Source organism: Coccomyxa subellipsoidea (genome assembly GCF_000258705.1).
Source record: "Coccomyxa subellipsoidea C-169, whole genome shotgun sequence".
NCBI classification, from domain to species: domain Eukaryota; kingdom Viridiplantae; phylum Chlorophyta; class Trebouxiophyceae; family Coccomyxaceae; genus Coccomyxa; species Coccomyxa subellipsoidea.
The window spans coordinates 934782-955254 of record NW_005178021.1 but is presented as its reverse complement, the minus strand read 5'-3'; the positions used below and the strand labels follow the sequence as shown (position 1 = coordinate 955254).

The 20473-nt window shown below is 52.7% G+C and overlaps 5 protein-coding genes across 5 annotated transcripts; 2 read left to right on the top strand and 3 right to left on the bottom strand.

Moving 5' to 3' along the window:
* Positions 1-1254: 1254 nt before the first annotated feature.
* Positions 1255-3015, top strand: COCSUDRAFT_20416 (hypothetical protein; the record flags this gene model as incomplete). The annotated part of the gene is made up of 7 exons (XM_005643284.1): positions 1255-1386; positions 1518-1691; positions 1878-1990; positions 2101-2209; positions 2333-2416; positions 2565-2711; positions 2824-3015. 7 exons carry the CDS (start codon positions 1255-1257, stop codon positions 3013-3015), a joined length of 951 nt encoding a protein of 316 aa, XP_005643341.1.
* A 1656-nt stretch (positions 3016-4671) lies between these two features.
* COCSUDRAFT_60096 (hypothetical protein) lies at positions 4672-7171 on the bottom strand (the record flags this gene model as incomplete). Its single annotated transcript, XM_005643283.1, has 8 exons — positions 4672-4890; positions 5063-5215; positions 5339-5455; positions 5584-5682; positions 5792-5941; positions 6094-6269; positions 6355-6505; positions 6893-7171. 8 exons carry the CDS (start codon positions 7169-7171, stop codon positions 4672-4674), a joined length of 1344 nt encoding a protein of 447 aa, XP_005643340.1.
* A 207-nt stretch (positions 7172-7378) lies between these two features.
* COCSUDRAFT_26256 (hypothetical protein) lies at positions 7379-10458 on the bottom strand. The gene is made up of 10 exons (XM_005643282.1): positions 10356-10458; positions 10166-10228; positions 9956-10073; positions 9802-9872; positions 9491-9693; positions 8498-9330; positions 8276-8372; positions 7879-8146; positions 7672-7782; positions 7379-7556 (listed from the first exon to the last, which is right to left on the bottom strand). The coding sequence occupies exons 1-6, from the start codon at positions 10383-10385 to the stop codon at positions 9015-9017; spliced, it is 801 nt and encodes a 266-aa protein (XP_005643339.1). The 5' UTR covers positions 10386-10458; the 3' UTR covers positions 7379-7556; positions 7672-7782; positions 7879-8146; positions 8276-8372; positions 8498-9014.
* Positions 10459-11086: 628 nt separating this feature from the next.
* On the bottom strand, positions 11087-14415 carry COCSUDRAFT_68202 (hypothetical protein; the record flags this gene model as incomplete). Its single annotated transcript, XM_005643281.1, has 11 exons — positions 14014-14415; positions 13536-13749; positions 13360-13438; positions 13215-13252; positions 12858-13086; positions 12638-12730; positions 12314-12517; positions 12038-12210; positions 11643-11823; positions 11408-11557; positions 11087-11278 (listed from the first exon to the last, which is right to left on the bottom strand). The coding sequence occupies exons 1-11, from the start codon at positions 14351-14353 to the stop codon at positions 11087-11089; spliced, it is 1893 nt and encodes a 630-aa protein (XP_005643338.1). The 5' UTR covers positions 14354-14415.
* A 307-nt stretch (positions 14416-14722) lies between these two features.
* Positions 14723-15561, top strand: COCSUDRAFT_20404 (Sin3 complex component; the record flags this gene model as incomplete). The annotated part of the gene is made up of 5 exons (XM_005643280.1): positions 14723-14803; positions 14900-14932; positions 15039-15245; positions 15359-15427; positions 15529-15561. The coding sequence occupies 5 exons, from the start codon at positions 14723-14725 to the stop codon at positions 15559-15561; spliced, it is 423 nt and encodes a 140-aa protein (XP_005643337.1).
* Positions 15562-20473: the final 4912 nt, after the last annotated feature.

The window sequence follows — 20473 nt, the reverse complement described above, 5'->3', positions numbered from 1 at the left end:
TTTTAGAACTTCCATCGAGTCACCCGCGGGTGCAGGCATGCAGGCCCCCCCGCCAGTGGCATGCACACTGTCATGGCAGTGCACTGGCATGTGGCCTGCTGGCACATACTCTGGCAGTGCAGGGTGTACTGTTTCTACGGCACCGATTTCAGCAGGCGCCCCGCTGGCAAGCTGTGGACATCACGGGGAGCCCACGTGGATTTCCAGGGTGAAAAATCAACCATGTGCGTTTAGCTAATTGCTTTGGAAGCAACGCAAACGCCATCGTCAATCCTACTCAAAGAGACACCCCTAGCACGACTTACTGGTACAGTCCTGCTTCCAGGTGCCATATCGATCACCGAGCCTGTGGTGGTGACCAAGGAACGCCCTGGGAGCTGTCGGGGATGGTGATGATGTCGCAGGTCACACTGCCTACTGGAAGTCAGGTGAGTGGACCTGTCCACAGTCTTTGTTTGAATATATTTGATAAAACCGTGAAGGCACAAATTGGCCCCACGGTAATCCTTATCTGAAGACAGCTGACGAAGTGACGGAGGACTACGGGATTGTGGTTTGAGAAGGCGGGCCTTGTTATCAGTTGTCTTGAAACAGCTTTGACACGTATCTTTACCAATTGATGCTTACCAAGTTCGACTGTAGTGCAAATATGAAGTTTGAGCCGGTTGCGATCCCGTTGGAGGAGCACACTCAGACGAGGCGGTCGACCTTTCTCGAAGCTTGGTCTATGCATATGCTACGCAGAAATTTAAAAAACTGGAGGAAAATCTTATGGAGATGGTGTGAGAGTGCCAAAACACTTGTTGCAGTCTGCCTTGAAGGCTGGGATTGACTCTGACAATGTCGGGTGGAGATGACCAGTTTCAACTTCCAGAGGGTGCTTGTGCAGGCTGCCCCTCCTAGAGCGCGGTCATATTGCGGTGCTTCTGTCAGATGCCACTTGGGTGCCGTCTCCACATCGCAGCAAGGCAAGAGCAATGCCAACAGCAAGTGCCCCATCATGAGGCTGGTGAATGGCACGAAAGGACTCCTGCGCTCTGCTGCCCCTACCATGGAGGCCCCCACACGCCATTTCTCCCACGATGTCTTTGAGTACACGCCCTTCAGTGCCCCAAACTATCAGGTGATTAGCAATCCTTCCTTCAAACGTCCAAGTCGCCTAGGTGGGGCTCTTCTTGTCAGGTCCCTGTCACTTTGTGCCATGCAACACCTTCTGACAAATTCCAGTGTTGTCTGGAGCAGGGGAAGTATAAAATGACCATGGGCCTCGAACCGATGCATCCCATGGACTGGATCGAGATTGACGAGCACTATGAGGAGGAGATGGCCCTGCGCCGCACGCTCATGAAGGAGAAGAGGGACATTGTCCTGGTCAGCTTACCGGGGGTGGGGCCAATTATTGCCGATGCTTGCCTGCAAAACCCTGCAAAGGGGGCACGAATTCGTGAACAGCCCGGCGCACTGTACCCACTGCAGTATGGCCAGCAGGTTGGCTGATTTTTGTCCTGTTCATACAGGCTGAGGCTGCAAATGCTGAGATGCTGGAGCTCCTGGCAGACTTCCTGCCCAAGCGATTCCCAGACCGTTTCACAAGGGATGGCGATGTGCTGATCAATCATTCCACCGGCGATGTCTGGAACCTTGCCGACCCAACGCTGGACCCCTTGGAAGCGTCAGCTCTGCTTGTGCAGGTCAGTGGGAATCCGCTTGAGGACATAAGTTGGAGCAGACATGATGTCGAGGATTGATTTCATTTATGGTGTAACTTCATTGGCTGCAGAAGCTCAGGCCCATCATTGGGCAGGCTGCCATGTTGTTCACAAGAGCTTAAGCCCAGCTGCTGTGCATGCAATTGATCAAGTGTGTTGCTGCTGCAGGAGGACCTGTGCCTGATGACCACGGACGACCAGGGAACGCTGCGATTTGTAAGTGGCGCAGTGCTCTTTCCGCAGAGATGGAGCCTTTTGGAGAAGATCGGCATGGACTTGAGGTGAGTTGGTACTCTGCAACAGGCAGACTCGTGACTCCTCAAAGTTTGAGCTTGGATATCATCATGGACTCTGCTGTTCCACGCATTGAGCTGCTATGCATCCTGCGCAGGCGGATCCATGAGCCTGTACCAATCTTCAATGGCGAGATCTTGAAGCCCGTTAGCAACTTCATGAGCCGCATCGCTCCCAACAAGCCCTTCTACCGGGCTAACTGGACGGTGAGAATTTGCTGCAGAGTCAATAATGAAATTGTTTGTCCAAGAGGGTCCTCTATATATTCATACCTTGACCTACCATGTGCTTACCCCTTATTCTGACAGTATGCCTCGGCGCATGTGCAGATCTCCGACAACCCAGAGCTCTTCCAACCGCTTGTTGAGGAAAACATCCTGGCAGCTAATGCTGGGGAGATCATCAACAACAAAGTGTGGGGCGAGACGGTGAGTGCTGCGTCAAATTTGTTGAATGTGAGTCAAAGTGTGTTACTTGCCAAAATACATAAAATTTGGTGCTTTTTGTGTCCCTCGAATCACGTTCAGGCGAATTTAAAAAACCTATGTGCTGGTGCAGGAGCCCATCACAATCCAGAATGCTGGGGAGCGGCTGCAGACCAGATGTGAGCGCGAGACGCTGTCACGCTTCCCCAAGACGCGGGCCATCCTGTTCACCATCCGCACACACATGCACAAGCTTGACACCTTCGAGGACAAACCCCACAAGGTGATCTCACTTCTGTATTCCTCACTGTCTGGCAAGGTGGCCTGCAGGTCGTCCCTGGGCATTAATGGAGTTATCTGCAGTATTTAAAGCTTCAGGGTGATGCTGCATACAGGCATGGGAGCTGGCCCGTGCTCTGCGCAACCTGCCTCACGAACTGGTCAAGTACAAGACAATTGCTGCATTCAAGGACCAGGCCCTGGCCTACCTCGACAAGATCTCAATGTCAACTAAGGTACAGGTCCCAGGGTGCAAACTCCAGTTCGAAGCTTTTTTTTCCAGCCCCTGTAGTGCCGCACCCCAATAAAGTTGTGTCCAATAAATTATGCTGTGACGTGGTGTGAGAATCTGATCGGGATGTCGTTCTTGCAGGAGAGCAAACCGGAGCCGTTTTTACCCTGATCTGTACCTGAATTTAGATGCATTTGCATGAGGAGAATGCATGCCAAGGGAACCAGTTTACAGCTTAGCAGCATACGGCCGTGCCAGTACCCCTTGCAGCTCGACAAACCCAGTGCTTGATTGCTGCTGTTCATGTGTTGAGAGCCTGAGACCCACATTCTGTTGATGCGGGGCATGCCGGGGTTGGGCAACAAAGAGTCAATCATCTTAGGACCAACTTTACTTGAGATGGTGGATTCTTGTTAAAGTACAGTGTGTTAGATCCTGCTTCTTTTGTCTGTTTTAGATGCATTGACATGATAACACGCATGACCGGTGGTGACGTCAAACATGTTCAAGAAATGTATTAGTTTGGGGGTCCAGTGGTTGTAGCAGTGTAGCTTGTTTGCAAGCATGTAGCACCTGTACTAAACTGCCACGACAGGAAGATGCATCATCAGTAGAAATTTGTACACCTAGGAATTACTCACAATGATCACGTTCTTTTGGGACATTGTGTTAGTCTGACAGGGGCACCAGCAAAAGCTGACGTCATGGATTGCTTGGGGGATCTATTGTAAGAGTTTCTTGAGAAGATAGTGCGGTTCTAATTGACTGATATTCTGTAAGGGGTATTCTGGACAATGGAAAGTTTTGGTTGAAAAGTGTTGCATATTTACATGTTACAAGAAAGGTCAACATACATGCCCACCCTCTGGACCATAGTGTATAACAACCTGGAAATGACCCTCCAGCGGTAGATGCATGGCTCCCAATTGGTTGCAACCTTCAATCATATCTTGAGGAAATAGTTGCCGAAGAAATGTGCACATTGCAAGTTGGCAAACACCAAATGTGCACCATGAAATGCTGCTTTTACGAGCACACGCCTTGACAAAGCTTTTGATAGCACATACTGCCCCTCTCAAAAAGATTATCAAGCTTCAATCGCCAACAAACCCAGCCTGCAGGTTTCGTGCAGGTTGACAGGTCGCCAGGTTCTGCATATGATACACTCTCTTCCAACTAGCAGTTACTGTTCCCTGAAATGCTTTAGCAATATGTACATGTCCTCCTTTGTCATCCCTTGGATAAGCAGGTCAGCCAACTCGCTGACGATTGCAACACCCAGGTCCTTTGTTTGCAAAAAGCAGCCCAGAACACGGCATGATAACCAAGATGACATGCTCCTGTAGTGCACCACTGTCAAAATACCATTGACCTGTACCATAGGAAGTGCACCTTCCTACACCCTACACCCATCAGGGCAGAGGGATGAGGGACAGAACCCAACAGAGGCGCGTAGCAACCAGAAGAGGCACAAACAAAGTATGTCTGCAAGATGCAGGATGGATCCAGCAGGATGCAAGCAAACAGTTTGCATCACATTGCGAGGATCGAAGCACAGAATTGCATTCTTGCTTGCAGTCCCAAACTCTTGCTATGTGCTCCACCATTCCCTGCTGCTGGCCTGTCATATCCAATGAATTGAGGGCTGTTCTTGCCAAGAAGCACACTGGTTCTGCGACTGCCAGCTCAAAGCTGAGACTTCTTGAGATGTATGGTAAAGAATGTCAAGTGGTCAGACGGGGCCGTCCAGAACGCTGTTGTCACCGGCGTCCAGCGCTATGCTAGCGCAGATGGTGCTGAAATCGGGCCACACAGTGCGCGGGAAGAAGGCCACGATGAGCTTGGCAGTCTGCAGCGGCATCAGCGCGCGCATGCAGGCGCTCAGGAACGCCTCCGTGTACCTGGGCTCCTTGGCAAGGCTGCCCTTCAGCGCCCACATGGCCTCGTGCGCCTGCCAAGCCATGCACACCCATCAGGATCCCATGGACATGCTTTCCTCTGCGCCATTCTCTGCAAGTAGCAGACACTGGCCCCAGGTGCTATGGCCCTTCATGCTCCACAAGTTGCAGCAGAAAGGAGCTGCTGCTCTGCACTGAGATCTGAGGGCAGAGTTAAAGGGATACCTTCTTCAGGCCGTCCTTGCCGGGCGCGGCTGCAGCGGCCATGGCAGCGTTGATGGTGGCGCGCTCCTTGGCCAGGGCTCGCAGCGCGCCGCGGTAGCGCCTCTGCGCAGCCACCAGCGCCGCCCTCTGGTCGTCGCCCAAGTCCAGCGTGCTCTGCAGGCACCCTCTTGCACGTCACACCCTGCTGCAGTGACCTAGCCGACATCTGGCGCACACCTAAAAGCCCTGCATCAAAGCAATGTGCAGGGGAATCAGGCAGGAGGGGTGCCTTCGCACCAGTAGGTCACGCTCAAACTCAAAGGAGGTTGTGGGGTCCAGACAGCACTCCTGCTTGTGGTAGAGTTGCCACAGGGGGACTGTGCTGGTCGCCTGCATCCTCGATGCGAACACCGTCTGCAATGATCAGCCACACCTCAGCACCCACAATTGCCCATACTCAGAGCAACAATGTTTTCACCAGAAAGCAGATGTGTGTTTGCACCAGAAAGCAACTGTGTGCTTGCCCCTTAGAAAGGGCTTACCAGGTCATGGACGAGGGTTCCAACTCTCTGCAGGGAAGCCTGACTGGCACTGTCCTGCTCCAACTCAGACAGACACTGCCGCAGTGCAGCCACGTAACTCTGCATAGGCATGCCGAGTGGTCAGACTCACAGCGCATGCTCTACATCGTTCATGCTTGCAATCACCCTCGAATGCAAGGAGCAATTTCACGCAAACAACAGATATCACCTTGTAGATCCCAAACGCCTGTGTGTAGGATAGGCCCTTGATGGTGTGCATGTCGGCCGGCATCGGGCTGCTGTCAGGCACTGAGATGTAGACACTGTCGCTGCCGTTCGTCACCGCATGTGATCCCAACTCCTCCGCCGCGTCATCCCCCTGAGCCACAGCGCAGACTGCTGTAGGGGACTCATTGGCCCAGATACATTGCCTTCACCACCCATAGCACCGCACAGTCTAAATGAGGTGGACCCGGAGTAACAATGTAATGAATGTTGGTGAGGAGCACAGGCTGCTGACGCTGCGCTCACCTGGTGTTCCTCAGAGCTGTGCGCGGCCTGCAAGGCACTCAGCGTCTTCTCCATCTGCTTTGCGTGCAGCTCCACCTGCGTCTTGTCGGCCTCCATCTTGAGCTTACAGAGCTTCATCGCGATCAGCTCTGTCTCCAGCATCTCCACGCGATTCGTCAGGTCCATAAACTTTTGCTCTGCAGCGCAGACACTGCCATTGTCGTAAACTATTTTCTTCCACAAACTTCAGAGAGGATGTGAAAACAGGTATGAGCCACTCACTCTGGCGCTCCCTAAATTTGCGGGCGCCCCGCCTGTTTCTTTCCATGGCAGCGGCTGTGCGATGGCCCTTGGGCTTGGGTGTTGTCCCTGCGCTCCCGTCTGCACTGCCCCTGCTGGCATTCGAGTTGGATTTGGCCTCCTTCTTCAGGCCCTGCACCACAGTCATTCTCACAGTCATCAAGATCTCACTCAGGCCCCCCCAATGCTTGAACAAATTATCCAAAGCACAACAGGACACACTACTCCACTACACTAACTTTTAAGAATTTGAATAGGACATCTTTTGCGCAAGGATTCTAAAATTTGCGTGACCCTTTCACCTAAACGCAGGAAGTAATGTCTTTTCAACATGGCAGCGGTCCCATCGATCCATACTGAGCTTCGGCATAGCAAAACCTTGCACGATGAAAACCCCACCGAACGCACGACGTGTCTAAAGTAGGTGATAGCGAGAGATCGTTCCATCCGATCCGATGAGCTTGATGTTACAATTATTTGGCGGGTTGCTCGCCTGCGCAGGGATCAAGGGGAAGTCCACGATCCTAGCGGGGGACTCGGCAGCCGGTATTTCGTGCTTGGAGCCCACGGGGAAGGTGTCCGTCGTCACGAAGAGGTCGTCGAACGGATAGTGCGAAGAACCACTTCCGTTCAGACTGTTCTCGCTGACGTCTGCAGAATGATTTGGGCTCGGAAGGGTATTGAGCCAGTCAGTGTGCGCCGTGAACGGGTCCAGGTCCGTGACGGGCAGGTTGAGATCGAGGAAGGAGTGGAGCTCCAGCTCCTCAGGGAAGGGCATCTTGGTCCCCATCGTCACCATCGCAGCAGGTCGTTTGGCCTTCTCATTGTGAGGACGCCTCAACCAAAATCCTGCGCTCCCTTACGATATGTTCCTAATTTGGATCCATTTTGTTGCCTTAGTCACTCCCCACGTGGCCACATGGCATTCATGCAAGACCCACGTGACTCCCACCCCAAAACTTTCGTCAGACTTGCCTCCAGGCAGATGGATCCTGGGGGTACTTACCATTATTGAAGGTATAAACAGGTAGGTGGGAAGGGGGGCCGTCATGGCTGCCGCACTTTCAGAAATTGGGATACTTGGCTTCCCTTCTGCACTGAACACCGGAATTGCTCTTCCTAATCCCAGCTTTCTTAAGCTTCCATCGAGATCTTACCTTGGCAACCGCTTTTCCAAAAAGCAGGTGAACCAATGTTGTATCATGCTGTCAAATCAACGTCACAACCAATAAAAATAAAGCAGGGCTTCACTTGAAGACAAGGAGAAGTCATCTGCTGATATACTAATTCGTTCTGCAGGCGCAATCAAGAGTTCTGCACATGCCCGAGCTGAGAATTCGCAATGCTAGTGGCATTCGATCTGCGCAGATCACAGATCTGAAGCAGTCATCGGTGGGTGTTGGACCCAGGGTGCGTACACGCCAGGACGCAAGACCACGCTGTATATTTGAGCTTGTTCATCAGGGAACTCCTCTTTAGCTATAAGAACTCAGCAGTGGTGCGCAGGGTATGCTCCTGGTTGGCTTCAGTAAAGCAGATGGGGACACAGTGGCGGCATGGATGCAGCAGATGGAGCCCGAATTTTCGGTGTCCCACTGCACCCGGGACATGTTAAAAGGCACAGTACAGGAGGCCGTCTGCCAAGGGGACTTGGACAGGTTGAGGGTGGAGGGTCACACGGTGGTTGAAGAGCCTCTGCCCAGGCTCGTGATCCTATCTGGCATGTCTGGCGAAGAAACCATTGCCATTGCTGAGCACTGGGAGATGTTCACAGGTGCGCAACAGCTCACATTCCCGAGCCTAGTCGGAGACATTTGATGAGAAGCTGCCTAGTGGGGCATTCATCCTCCAAACAGACTGTTTGGCTTGGAGGTGAGGAGTGGGGACATGTGTGTGTCTGCAGGCACATCACCGCCGATTATAGCGACTCTGGTGGATAAGTTGTTGCAGAGATCTCTGCAGGATGCCATACTCGACATTGTCAAGTCTTTCTCCATCAGGTGGGATGCATGCAGAATACATCGCCATCATAGGAATTTGCATGTGAATCCCAGGTTTGATCAAGAATTTGAAGTCAGGAGGGGTTCTCCTTGGTTGGCTGAGGTCTCTGTTCTTTGACTTGCAGCAAAAGTAGGAGCAAGAACATGGCAGATACAAGCGGGCTGAGGGAGATGATAAAAAAGAAGCTTGATCAGAGGCAGGCACAGGCTGGGCGACGGCTAATTAGTAGAGATGCCCAATCCTTCACTGAGACTGAGGGTTCCCAGCCTGCAGTGCATGTCCAACAGATGACCATGGATGGTCCTCCTGAAGCGAAAATCAGGAGCAGCAGAATCGACCAAGAGCAGCAGGAAAGAAATGCACAGCAGCAAGTGCAAGAGTTGAGGCCAGTCCTTCCAAAGCGATCACAGATCCAGAAGGGTGCAGCAGAAAGGAGAGATCAGAAACCCAAGCGAGAGAAGAGGGGCTTTGGGTAAGGATTACTTTGGACGATACACACTGTTTTTACACAAGACATGAGACAAATCCTGTGATGATCTCATAATGAATTTTTGGAAAATTGCAAGAAGTTCTCCATTAAGGCCCTCTCAAGGACAGAAAGGCAATCATACCAGATGTAAAATCTATCATGGAATGCTTTATCACGCCACTCCAAGGTCCTTCAGCCATGCAGTATGAGTGGGGAAGGGGTCTGCCCTGCCCTCTGCCAGAGCCTTCTTAGATATATCATGGAACCACCCATTCCTCCATTGAAACTCTTTTACTGCTGTGGGGAAGTGCGCAACAGAGCGAGAGTACGCATGCAAGCGCTCTGCAAAATTGCTGTCCAGCGTTACACCCAGCTCAGCTGCTCCTCCAGCACCCAGCTCCTCAATAAGAGACCCCACCTCGCTCCGATGCTGTCTCTCAACATCACCAATGTTGGCACTGTGGCGAGCTCCAACAAGCATGTAAGCGCTGCACAGCATGCATCAGAAGTGAACCCATTTGCAATCAACAACATTGTGGGCTGTGGTGAGGACCTTGTTCACTGCCAGTGTATGTATTAATGAGGCAAGCAAAACCGCATCTGAGATATCTGTAAGACATCGATGCAGCCGATACAGCAGCATATTACCTGATCCAAATCAGCTTTTCCAGCATTGCTTTGTCAAACTCCGGTCTGTCCGGCGTGCTGCAGCTCAAGCCATTTGCCTTCAGCCGCTCAGCCACTGCCTCAGCATGAATACCCCATGCAGCAGTCAAGCCCTCTGGATTGAGGTCAGTCTTGCCATCAAGAGGGGCCTCTCCCTTCTTTGCAACCGCAAAGTACACTAGGACCTGTTCCATGAAGAGCATCAGCGATCACTGTCATGCTTGGTGAGGTACCAAGCCACTGGCAGCCATTGAGTGCTACAGCTGTAAGAACGATCAACATGCGTGCCGCGCCTGTGTGTTGTCTCCAAGCCCTTGCCCATCTAGCCATGGCTGTAGCATGCCATTCTGAATGAAGACAAGGTCTGCGCATGCAAGGCCATTGTGAGGCTCTGCATAGACCGCAAATCAGCAAAACATTCCCCTGCCCATACTAGATTTGACTCACCCTTTTTTCTGTCAGGCGGTGTCATGGACACCACATCGTCAAGAGCATCATTTCTGGTACAAACAATGACAGGCCCTTGCGGACCTTCTGGGATTCTTCCCCCCCTACCTACCAATACCTGCGAGGAAACAATCCAGTGCCCTTCAGAAAGGGTGATAAGGCACATGCCTCGCCTTTAGAAGACTGTCTGTATAGAAAGAGATAACTGACATCGTCTTTCCCCATTTCTGCAAGCGCAGCACCGACACGCCCGCGACCCACTATAGTGAACACCTGTAATGCCAACCATGGAAGATTTCACGCAGGTGTATTTCTAGGAGATGTTAGATGTACTATGCGATCAAAACTGCAAAAATTCCAACCCCTCATCACATTCATTTTGATGCAAAGTGAATTGCACCTGTTCGCCACCCTGAGATCTGACTGCCATGCTTCTTTGCCGCGATCGTCGTGTCGTAGTTAGACCGCCTTGTTGTAACACGTGGCAACACTGGTAGCGCAAGGATCTCAACATTTTGCCTCGTGATTATGAATGGTTTCTTGTTTTTAAAGCTGATGAAAGCTGTCAAGATTGCTGGACCTCATCTGCCAGTTTTACTGATGGTGAGTCAGCACAACAGGCCAGAGGAGTGTTGTGGTCAAATTTAATTTTAGAGTACAGTATGACTTCTAATTTATAGTCGAACACCTCTCTGCCGGCTAATACCACTGACATACGATGCCCTCTGAGATCAGCAAGCATCACAGGAATGTGACTCACACTGTACAGGCCCAACGCTTCGGACATATTTCCACTGGCAGTGACTGTCTCCGAGACACATGTGCCCAGTACAGACGCCCCTCACCTGGATCTGTACGTTACATAAAGATGCATAACATCGCTGTATGGTCCTTATTGTCATGACACACCAAACACTGTGAGTTTTATCACATGAATGATGACGGCGCGCTCAAAATTTTGAACTCGACGCTAGGTTGAAGCAAGCAGTGCCCCTTAATCAGACCCTGGGCCAGATGGCAATGCAAAGGTTTGACATGAATGACTAATGTACACACAGCCCACCGATGGCAGGAATTGCACAGGTGAAAATGCCCCTTGCACCTTGGTGCTGCTTCTTAATGCACGGAGGCTCACTTTGCCTCTGCAGCAGTCTCCTTCAAGGATTTCGGCAATTTGATGATCTTGCCGATGGCAATTGTGCGGCCCTCGTCTCGCAAAGTGAAGCGGCCCAGCTGCGGCACATTCTTGAACAGCTCCGCGGAAATAGGCTTCTCCACCTCGATCCGCACCACCACTGCGCTGCCGCTCTTGGCAAACTTGACCTGCAGCGCAGCACAGTATTTCATGAGTGAGCTTTCCAGGAAGGCGAAGGCCGCTGGGGTGTGGGTGTCGCAGACAGCTTAAATCCGGAATCGCCTTCACCACCCAAGCATGTAGGAGTGCGGACACACCTTTTTCTTGTTCAACTTGGGGTCCTTGATCTTCATGTCAATCTGGTGGAAAAGAGTGGTGATCTCACACTCCTCCACCAGAGAGTGCAGATGGAGGATGGCCTTGTAGCCTGATGTGAAGACCGCCTTGTGCTCTAGCAAATCCAGGATCTGGCAAGGCACACGTTCAGAGGTTCAGCACCCAACTGCTTCTGATCAAATGTCACCTTGCAAATTGCAGCAGCTTCCCCCTTACCTGCAGCTGCGCGTCAAAGTAGGTGACGCAGGGGACGGGGGCATTGCGAGAGCAGATCACAAAGCCGGGAGCGATGTCATCTTCGTCAACACCGCTCAGGCGCAGGCGCAGGTTCTCGCCCCCCAGCGCTGCCTGCACCTCATCGTCATCGCGGTAGATGGTGGTCACCGTCACTGGCGCCCTGCAGGCAGGCAGCGGATCAGTGGCATGAAGAGCTAAGACATATTTCAGATGGGCAGAAGGCAAGCATCTCCTGCCAAAAGTGAGAGCGAGCTACAGGAAGGGAACAGATACCAGCCTGCCGCCGATCTTATGGATTTCAGCAATTTGCTGGCAAACACAATCAACAATCAAGTGCCATGGCTAGGGCAATTTGCGCTCGCGTCACGACTTACTTGTTCGGCATGACATAGAGGCGGTCTCCTTTGCGCACGAGGCCGGCCTCGCTCTTGCCCATGGCGATGGTGCCCATGTCCTTGTACCTGTCGATCACCGACATCCTGAAAGGCGCCAGGGGGTCGCGCGGCAGCGGCTCCACATCATCCAGGACTTGGAACAGGGTGCGGCCCTTCACAAACCACTTCAGCGGTCAGATGACCGCAACCATCCTGTACCAGTACAGCCACACAGGTGAACTTTCACAAACCCTGAAGAGGGTGTCTGAAGCATACCTTGTACCATGGACACGTCTTCTCTGGCACTGGGTCCTTGATGTTGAGCCCCAGCAGGCCAGACATGGGGAGGTATATTACATCCTTCTCCCTGTACCCGCAAGTCTTGAGAAAGCCCCCAAGTTTTGTCACAATCTCCTTGTATCGCTCCTCAGACCACTTGCCATCAGGGGTGATGATGGAAGGGTCATCCATCTTGTTGATCTGCAGAGTAGCACACCTGGGGCTGTGGAAGGCAACATCCCATGGAAAACACTGCGCCTCATAAATTTTTGCCTCATAAGCTCAGGGAGTCATAATGTCTGAGCAGCAAGAAGACTGTACCGTGACAATCAGCTTTGCAACTCCGAGCGTCTTTGCAAGCTGCGCATGCTCCCTGGTCTGCCCACCACGCTCAAAGCCTGCCTCAAACTCTGCCTGTAACCCACACAATACTGCTTCATAAAAGAACAAACCTCCCAAATAAATTTCATTTGTTTCCCGGGGTGGGTACAACCCAACCCATGCAAGCTAATATTTTGCTGGGAAAAAGAGCACCCCTCACCTTCCTTGCAGAGACCACGAGCACACCCACATCCGCCTGGGATGCGCCAGATATCATGTTGGGCACGTAGTTCTTGTGTCCAGGCGCATCGAGGATGGTGTAGCGCTTCTTCTTCGTCATGAAGAGTGCACGGCCGACCTCCACTGTCTTTCCCTTTGCCCTCTCCTCCTCGTTGGTGTCCATGATATATGCCATGTACCAACTCTCCCTGTTCTTGTCCTTTGCCTCCCTGCGTGGTGACCATGATCACAGATCAGCAAGGGCTGACTTCCACTCATGCTTTGATGCAAGAAACATGTGAGTTTCTATAATGCAGCAACAGGGAGTATAGATGATAATTGAGAGATGACAACTCACTTCTCATACTTCTGGATCGTCCGCTCATCCACTCCTCCCTGACACAGCATGACATGCCGCATCATACACCACACATCTGCCGCAGTCATCATCAAGCCAGGGACAAACATAGAACAGGATTCGAGCATCAAGTTATCTGGCATACCGTGAGATAGAGAATCTGCCCTCCAGTTGTGGATTTTCCCGCGTCTACATGCCCAATGAACACGATGTTCATGTGTTCCCTGCAAGTAAAAGCAACGGCGTCATCCGACCGCTGCGTGCATTTGATCAAGTGCATTCTGCTGAAGATCCACATGTCATCAGAAAGTGCAATTGCACCTGTTGTCGGCCTTCTGCAGCTCCTCGTGTATCCGCTGCAGCTCTTTGTTGCGCGCCTCCTGATCCTCTTCCTGTTCATCGTCCTCGTCATGATCCACGGCTCTCCCTTTGTTGGGAGAGGCCTCTGAGCTAGCAGGCGCTGGCCGTGATGGAGATACTGCCAAATTCTTCACAGCTTCAGCCGCGCTGTCAACCTCTGCAGCACTCTCCACCTCTGCTGCATAGGCATAAGCTGGCATCAATTCCATTCCTGGTGATTCGCATGTGCATATTGATGCAAGCATTGAACTAGGTTGACGCTTGGGCTGGTTTGATAAGACATCAAAGGAGTTCAACCACGCCTGTCACTCGGCCTGGCCATCAAGACCTCGGGCCTCGAGCCACAATAGCCGATATCCAAATAACGTTTCGATCCTCTCCTTCCACCTCACTCTGCCTGTATCACAAAGTGTTCCCCAAAGGAATCCTGTCAGCTTACCCATCTCTTCCCTTGTACTCCTGCCTGCTCCATCTGCCGGAACGTCCTCGTCCATGGGCGCCACACCATTTGTTATGGCGTGCGAAGCTGCAGGAGGCGCCGTCTGTGGGGCGTCAGCAGGCTGATGCTGAAAGGAGGCAGCTGCAGGACGCACTGAGGCTGGAGCGGGAGCCTGAAGGACTGGGGACGGCGCTGCTAAAGCTGCAGCAAAGGTGGGACTGAATGTTGACGCGCCAGGATTGAAGCTGAATGCGTTGGGATTCAGTGCAGGAGCAGCATTGCGTGATGCAGGGGCCTGGTTTTCCGAAGGCAGGAAATCCTCGTTCTCTTCCCAACTCATCTTGGCGATGTATTTGAGATTGGCAAACTTTTACGGAGATTCTTACAGAAACAACGATGCAGGGTGTGTTTGATAGATCAGCCGTCCCAAAATTGGTGTTAGTATGGCCAGCGATTGTGGACTGCCTGGCAACATGCATTCTTTCTTCGTTCCTATAGAAATATATTCTCCTACAAATTCAGAAGTCGCCTTCAAATACCCATTGATCGGCTGAGCCATGAAGATGATGCTGGTTTAAAGCGGTGTCTTTCAGTCACAGAAGTGATCTTCGACTTGGTCATCACAGTAAGGAGGGTCCTAAGCAACTGAAGCGTGATCAGAAATCAGAAGCTTTTCTGTATGATGTCGTATGCACAGCATGCAGCACCAATGCAGCGTCCAAGTCAAGCCTCTTCGGCTTTGCCACCGCCCCCCAGTGCTCCTGCATTACCTGAGATAGATAGAGAGAAGGTGCTGCCTAACCAGTTTGGACTTCATTTATTGGATTCTGTTTAGATTACTGTGTCACCCTCAGATCTTTGGCTGACATCTCGGTATGATTTGCAGGTCTGTCCTATGCTGATCAGAGTGTTTCCTCAGGTATGAAAAGCGCAGCGCGCTATTTGGACTCATTGGGCAGAGAAATATCGCTGAATATGGTTTCAGACTGTAATGCAGTAAGTTGACAAGGGTTTGCTGTTTGCAGTTTGGAGGTCACCACAGGCTGGAGGACTATGCGAGAAGAGGGCAGGAGCCCAAAGATGAGGTCCAGATGTACACATGGCCTGATGCAACGCTGAGGGAGCTCACGGATCTGGTGAAGGAAGTCCAGCCTGCAGCGCGTAGAAGCACCGCCCGCCTTGAATTCGCCTTGGTATATCCAGACAAGAGGGGCCGCAATGTAATGCGAGTGGTGCGCCATGATGTCACTGCCCGTGCTTGTTTTTATGCTCAGCATCATGCTCTGCTGGCAGTCCGCCACCAAGAGATGCTCGGAAGGGACTTGAAGATGCTGCTGCTTATTAGGTGGGCGCGACGCATTCCACTCGGGGTGGCCAAGATGACAACAAGACGCTCAAACAACTCAACTTCCAGGTATGTTCCTCAATTCCCTTACCGGTATTCTCCTTTTGCAATCATTGCGGCTTACATCTCTGTGATGGCGACTAGCTGAGATCTTCCCTTTGATGATGCAGACAGGAGACTTCCTGGACGTGAGCATAACATGAGCGACCTTTGTCCAAGGGTGCGGATGTGCATTCCGGATAGATTTATCTGAGGGAAAGGGCTTTTGTGTCATGCGCTGCATTACAAACACAAGTACAAGAAGCTCTTACAGGATTGATGGTGTCGTCCGGATGAAAATGATCTCAGACTTCTCAGGTTATGTTGACATATGATGTTATTCCTGATGTGTAGTGGATGTCTGTAGCCGCCACCTTAATGTTGCTGATCCAATCCTCTCTGTGTAAATATGGATTTAACTAGTACATACTGAGTGTTACTTCACACTGGCAGTCAGCATTGATCAACATATTGCGGGTGCATGTGAACCCGCTGGCATTAGCTATTATCAGTACTACGGTATTTCACGCTTTTTTTGCGAAGAGGCAAAGGTGCGTCTGCAGACAACCTGTATGCAAAGGCTGCCAAACTCCTACACAGAGCGTTATAAATTCCCATGTTAGGAAGCTGGTATGAGTCATAGCAGTAGGACTAAGTAGCGCTGCTATGTAGCACACTTAGTAGCGCCGCTACTAGCTATGATAGTATCATAGCCGCTACATGATGTAGCACACCGTGTGCAGTACTGTGACAGTACTGTGCTATGGCAGGCAGGCAGTATGTAGTACCGGTGCACTAGTTGCAACCAATTGGTGCTACCGAGCTCTGTATCAGGTACGTCTGGTTTAGCTTTTCACCCACCCATGTGAATACTAATATTTATACATAGTATGCACTGGCAGGCACATGTGTACACTGTCGACAGTGGACGTCCACAGTGGCACTCAGGTATAGCCGCCAGCTGCGGCAGAGTATGCGCATGCATGGTACTGCAGGGGGCTATGTAGATGTGATGACGTTGCTCAGGATTGCACCTACGGGCATCATGGGGCAAAATCCAGCTCGGAAAAGGCTGCATAAATCCAATTTGAAGGATTGGACTTTGAGGGTCCAGTCAGTCACCCCATCGACTGGACATCCAGTCACCCACAGCCCCACTTCCCTGCAGAAGCACATCAATGGTGCCATAAAATCGAAATTTGCCCTGATCTATAGAGCGTTGCCAATATATCAGAGAATTCACTGGTAGACTATCAAGAGGACGCCCTAACCAAGGGCATGAGTGGGCAGGAAGGCGGTCCTTCAAACAACGCAAACTTAGGCCACTCTCGTGGCGGGCGGGGACAGAACGCATACTCTCGAGGTCGAGGCGGTGGTGTTGGTCCAGCTCAAAGAGGCACCGATGGCCCTGGAGGCCGCAAGTAAGTGCTAATTGGAATTACTTACCGCCTTGTTTGTTTTAGCAGCCAAGTGTGCCAGCAATCAGCTTCTCCTACTAGCCCTGAGTCGCAGAATTGACATGCTTGTGGATCCTTGCAGTGGAGGCAGAGGTGGAGGTCGTACAGGCCAATCTTATGACAGGATCATGCCGGGGCAACAGCCACGCAGACCTGGTATGCTCCCAGCAGCTGATGGATCCTGAAAATCTGCTGTCCGCCATGATGATGTCAAGCCGTATTTCGTAGCATCAATCAACAATTACGCTTTGTTTTAGTTGCTTTGAGTCGGACCCAGGATCTTCAATATGCATGTACATTGCAAAGAGGGGCTACTTAGAGGTGACTCTGGACAACGAGTTGTGTGGATACGTTTCCTTCTGGAGCCTCACTGCGGGCTTTAGATCTGCCGATTGTGGAGGCTAGATCAGCTTAATCTCTGCCAAAATGCAGAGTGTAGATGTAAATGCTATTGCTTCCTGCAGATGTGCATGCGCCCCAGTACTCCCAGTACTTGAACGCTGGTGGGCAGCGAGCACAGGGCCAGCAGTATGGAACAACAGGGTCGTCTCTCCCACCAGGTAGCAGTCTTGTGGGTCTTGGATGCCGAAGGAAGTTGTCTCAACCTGTTGCATAGCATGCTTTTTTACGTCAACCACAACATGTAATTTTACCAAGTCATTTTTTGCTGCCAATCAGGTGTGGGAGGCGCGCCAATTCCCATTCAGTTTGGCAGCATCCAGCTCAACGAGGTACCCTTGTTCGGCACAGGGCAGCAAGCAAATGCTCCCCAGGCACCTTTCATGGTAAGACCACATAGGCCATGTTTCCCTGATGCCAGTAGCTCAACAAATACTATGCGTTGCAACCTTGCAATCATGATGCTCACTTTGTTGGTGCTCGTGCGATGCAGAGTCGGGCCCAGCATGGGATTCCCCCACAGCCGCAGCAGCAACAACAGCAGCAGCCCAAAATGCAGCATCAGCAACATGCCGCGAAGGTGTCACAAGCTGGCCTTGCAATGCAGCCGGGCATGCACACGCAGGGTCCTCAAGGCATGCACGCCTACCAGCAAATCATGATGCAAGGGCACCAGGGGCAGCCAAATCAGCCCCCTTTCATGCCACAGCACTATCATGCTGGGCCCCATGGGTGCGTTCTGAATCGATGGATCCCACATTGGTGATCGCAAAAAGCATGCTGTTCCGAAATTTGCCCGCTCGTGACAATCCAAGGTTGAAAGCAGTTGAATCTGCAGGATTGTCCCTCCCGGGGTGATGATGGGGGGTCAGTTCCAGCCGTCACCGCAGCAGCTGCCGCAACAGCCACAGCAGCTACCGTACGTACCACCAACACCCCGGCCTGCTGTCAAGCGCCCACTGGTCATCATGGACCCGACAACTCAGAAGCCAGTGGACATATGTGCGCACTTCTCACTTTTCCTGCCAGTGGTAGCTTCTCCTCAAAGTTGTGTTCTTTGATTGTGAGCACCAGCGGACTCGTCAGACGTGAGAGATGCGCCTGTGCTGAGGGCTGTTTTGTGACGTGTTGCAGCTTCTTCTGCTGCCAGTGCAAACGGGACTGCCTCCCGTCCTCGCACGGCCAATGCACAGGATGCGAAGCGTGCGGCGGTCAGGTCGCTGTCAGAGGCCAGCCGGAGGCAGCCTCCAGGTGACGCAAAATCCAAACAGGCGTCGCTCATTGCGCCTTCAGAGAAGCGGGGAATTCCCATCATCAAGCCTCCTGATGCAGCTGGTGCAGGAGCAGCCGGCAAGACAGAAATTGTCCTGGCCATGGCCGCGGCATCACTCCGTGGCGAGAAACCCGCTGACGCACCCACAGCCGCACCGGCGCAGAATGGGCCTGCTTCGGTCAGCGTCGCCAGGCCTGCCATGAAGGTTCCTGAGGACAAGCTTGTTCCTGCGCCGACGCCAGCCGCTCCCGCTAAGGCCCCCGAGAAACTCCTTGTTCCAGAGGACAAGCCTGCACCCGCTGCCACGCAGCCCGCAGCCATGCAGCCGGCAGCCACGCTGCCTGCCATCACACGGCCTGCCGCTGCTGCCAAGGCTGAGCAGGCGCAGGCAAGCGCCCCTGCCAAGGATGCGCAAAAAGCCCCTGCACATCCTGTTGCGCCCATGCTGTCGGTTGCAGCACGCGTGAAACAGGCTGCAGCGCCAAAACTGCCTCCGATGCCTGTCCCAGAACCCCAGGTGTGTGGGCACACCCCACACCCAATGTGCTGCATTGCACCACATGCTTGCAACACAACGGCTCAAGACACACATGCATGTGTTGCTGGCAACTGATTTCGTGCCTGCTTGCTGCAGGTCCCTGCAAAGGAGGAGACTGTGGCTGCACCCGAGGTCCCTGCACCCAAGCCAGTGACCGCTGGGAGCGGTACTGCTGCAGCAGTCATCCCGAAGCAAGTTGTTGCAGAGAAGGGGCCTGCTGTGACAGAGGCTGTGGAAGAGCCAGTGCCAAAGGCTGCGGTCCCTTCAGAGAAACCGTCACCCCTGCCGCCTGCAACGCCGCAATCTGCTGAGCCGAAGGCCCCAGCTCCTGTGGTGACACCTGTGGCAGAGGAGGCGGCCCCGACAGAGGCCGAGAAGAAGGCCCCGCTGAAGGAAGCGCCAGCCGCGAGACCTGACGATGCAGCTGCTGTAAGCAATGGCGAGGTGTCTGTTGAGGCCGGTGCCGATCTTGCAAGTGCAGCTGAGGCGGTCAAGGAAGCTGCTGAGCAGCAGCCACCAGCTCCTCAGCTGCCCTCTGAGACCCCCGAGCCTGCAAAGGACGCAGAACTATCAGCCGCAAAGGGTGCGTGCCTTCACAGATATACCTTCTGCCCCATGCATGTGAATTTTACCTATATGCATGTGCGCATGTGATCGTTGTCTCAGGGCCTTACGTGATCATGTTACTGATTGCTGCTTTGTGCAGATGATGAGCCTAAGGGCAGCCCCGAGGCAGCTGGGGAGAAGGGTGGAGCACACGCAGTCAACGCCAAGGCCAAGCGCAAGGCGTTCCTGGCAAAGGCTGACACAGAGGGCACCAAGGGGAGCATGCTGGACGCCTTTGTGACGCCACCGCCCCCCAAGCCTGACAGTGACCAGGACGCGGTGCTCAAGATAGCCACCTCCGACAAAGCTGCCCAGGCACCAGCAAAGGCAGAGGCTACCAAGGTCTGTGCACTGGCTCTTTTGGTCTGATGCATGACTGGCACAGATCGACTTTGCTTGCATCACTCTTCGGCATGTGTGCTTCAAGCTTACTGCATGGGGTTTGAACAGATTGATTGCCTTGTGCAGGAGGAAGCGGATGGCTTTGAGGACTGGGAAGCAGCGGCTGAAGGCATGGCGACCCCCAGCGCTGCGCTTGCTGCTGAACGGAGTGCAGCTGCGCGGGCTTCTGTGGATGACTCGTCCGGCCGCAAGTAAGGCATTTTCCGCAAGTGCAGAACTGCATCCTCGCCATAAAGGCTGTCAACATAGCGGAATGTGAACAGCAACCTCGGATACTTCAGAGCTACTTTTGTTTTGCGCCTGAAGTCTACTCTCTCTGGCCTTCAGGAAGTATACCCGGGACTGGCTGCTGACCTACCAGCACCAGTGCTCAGACGTGCCAGCGGGCCTGGACGACAGTG

Excerpts from the sequence above, each read along its gene's own strand:
- COCSUDRAFT_26256 (XM_005643282.1), bottom strand. The coding sequence starts at position 10,385 with ATGGCAGTCAGATCTCAGGGTGGCGAACAG. Across the intron at positions 10,074-10,165 it reads CAGAAATGGGGAAAGACGAT|GTATTGGTAGGTAGGGGGGG; the intron begins GTCAGTTATCTC and ends GTTTCCTCGCAG. Across the intron at positions 9,331-9,490 it reads GAAAAGCTGATTTGGATCAG|CGCTTACATGCTTGTTGGAG; the intron begins GTAATATGCTGC and ends CATGCTGTGCAG.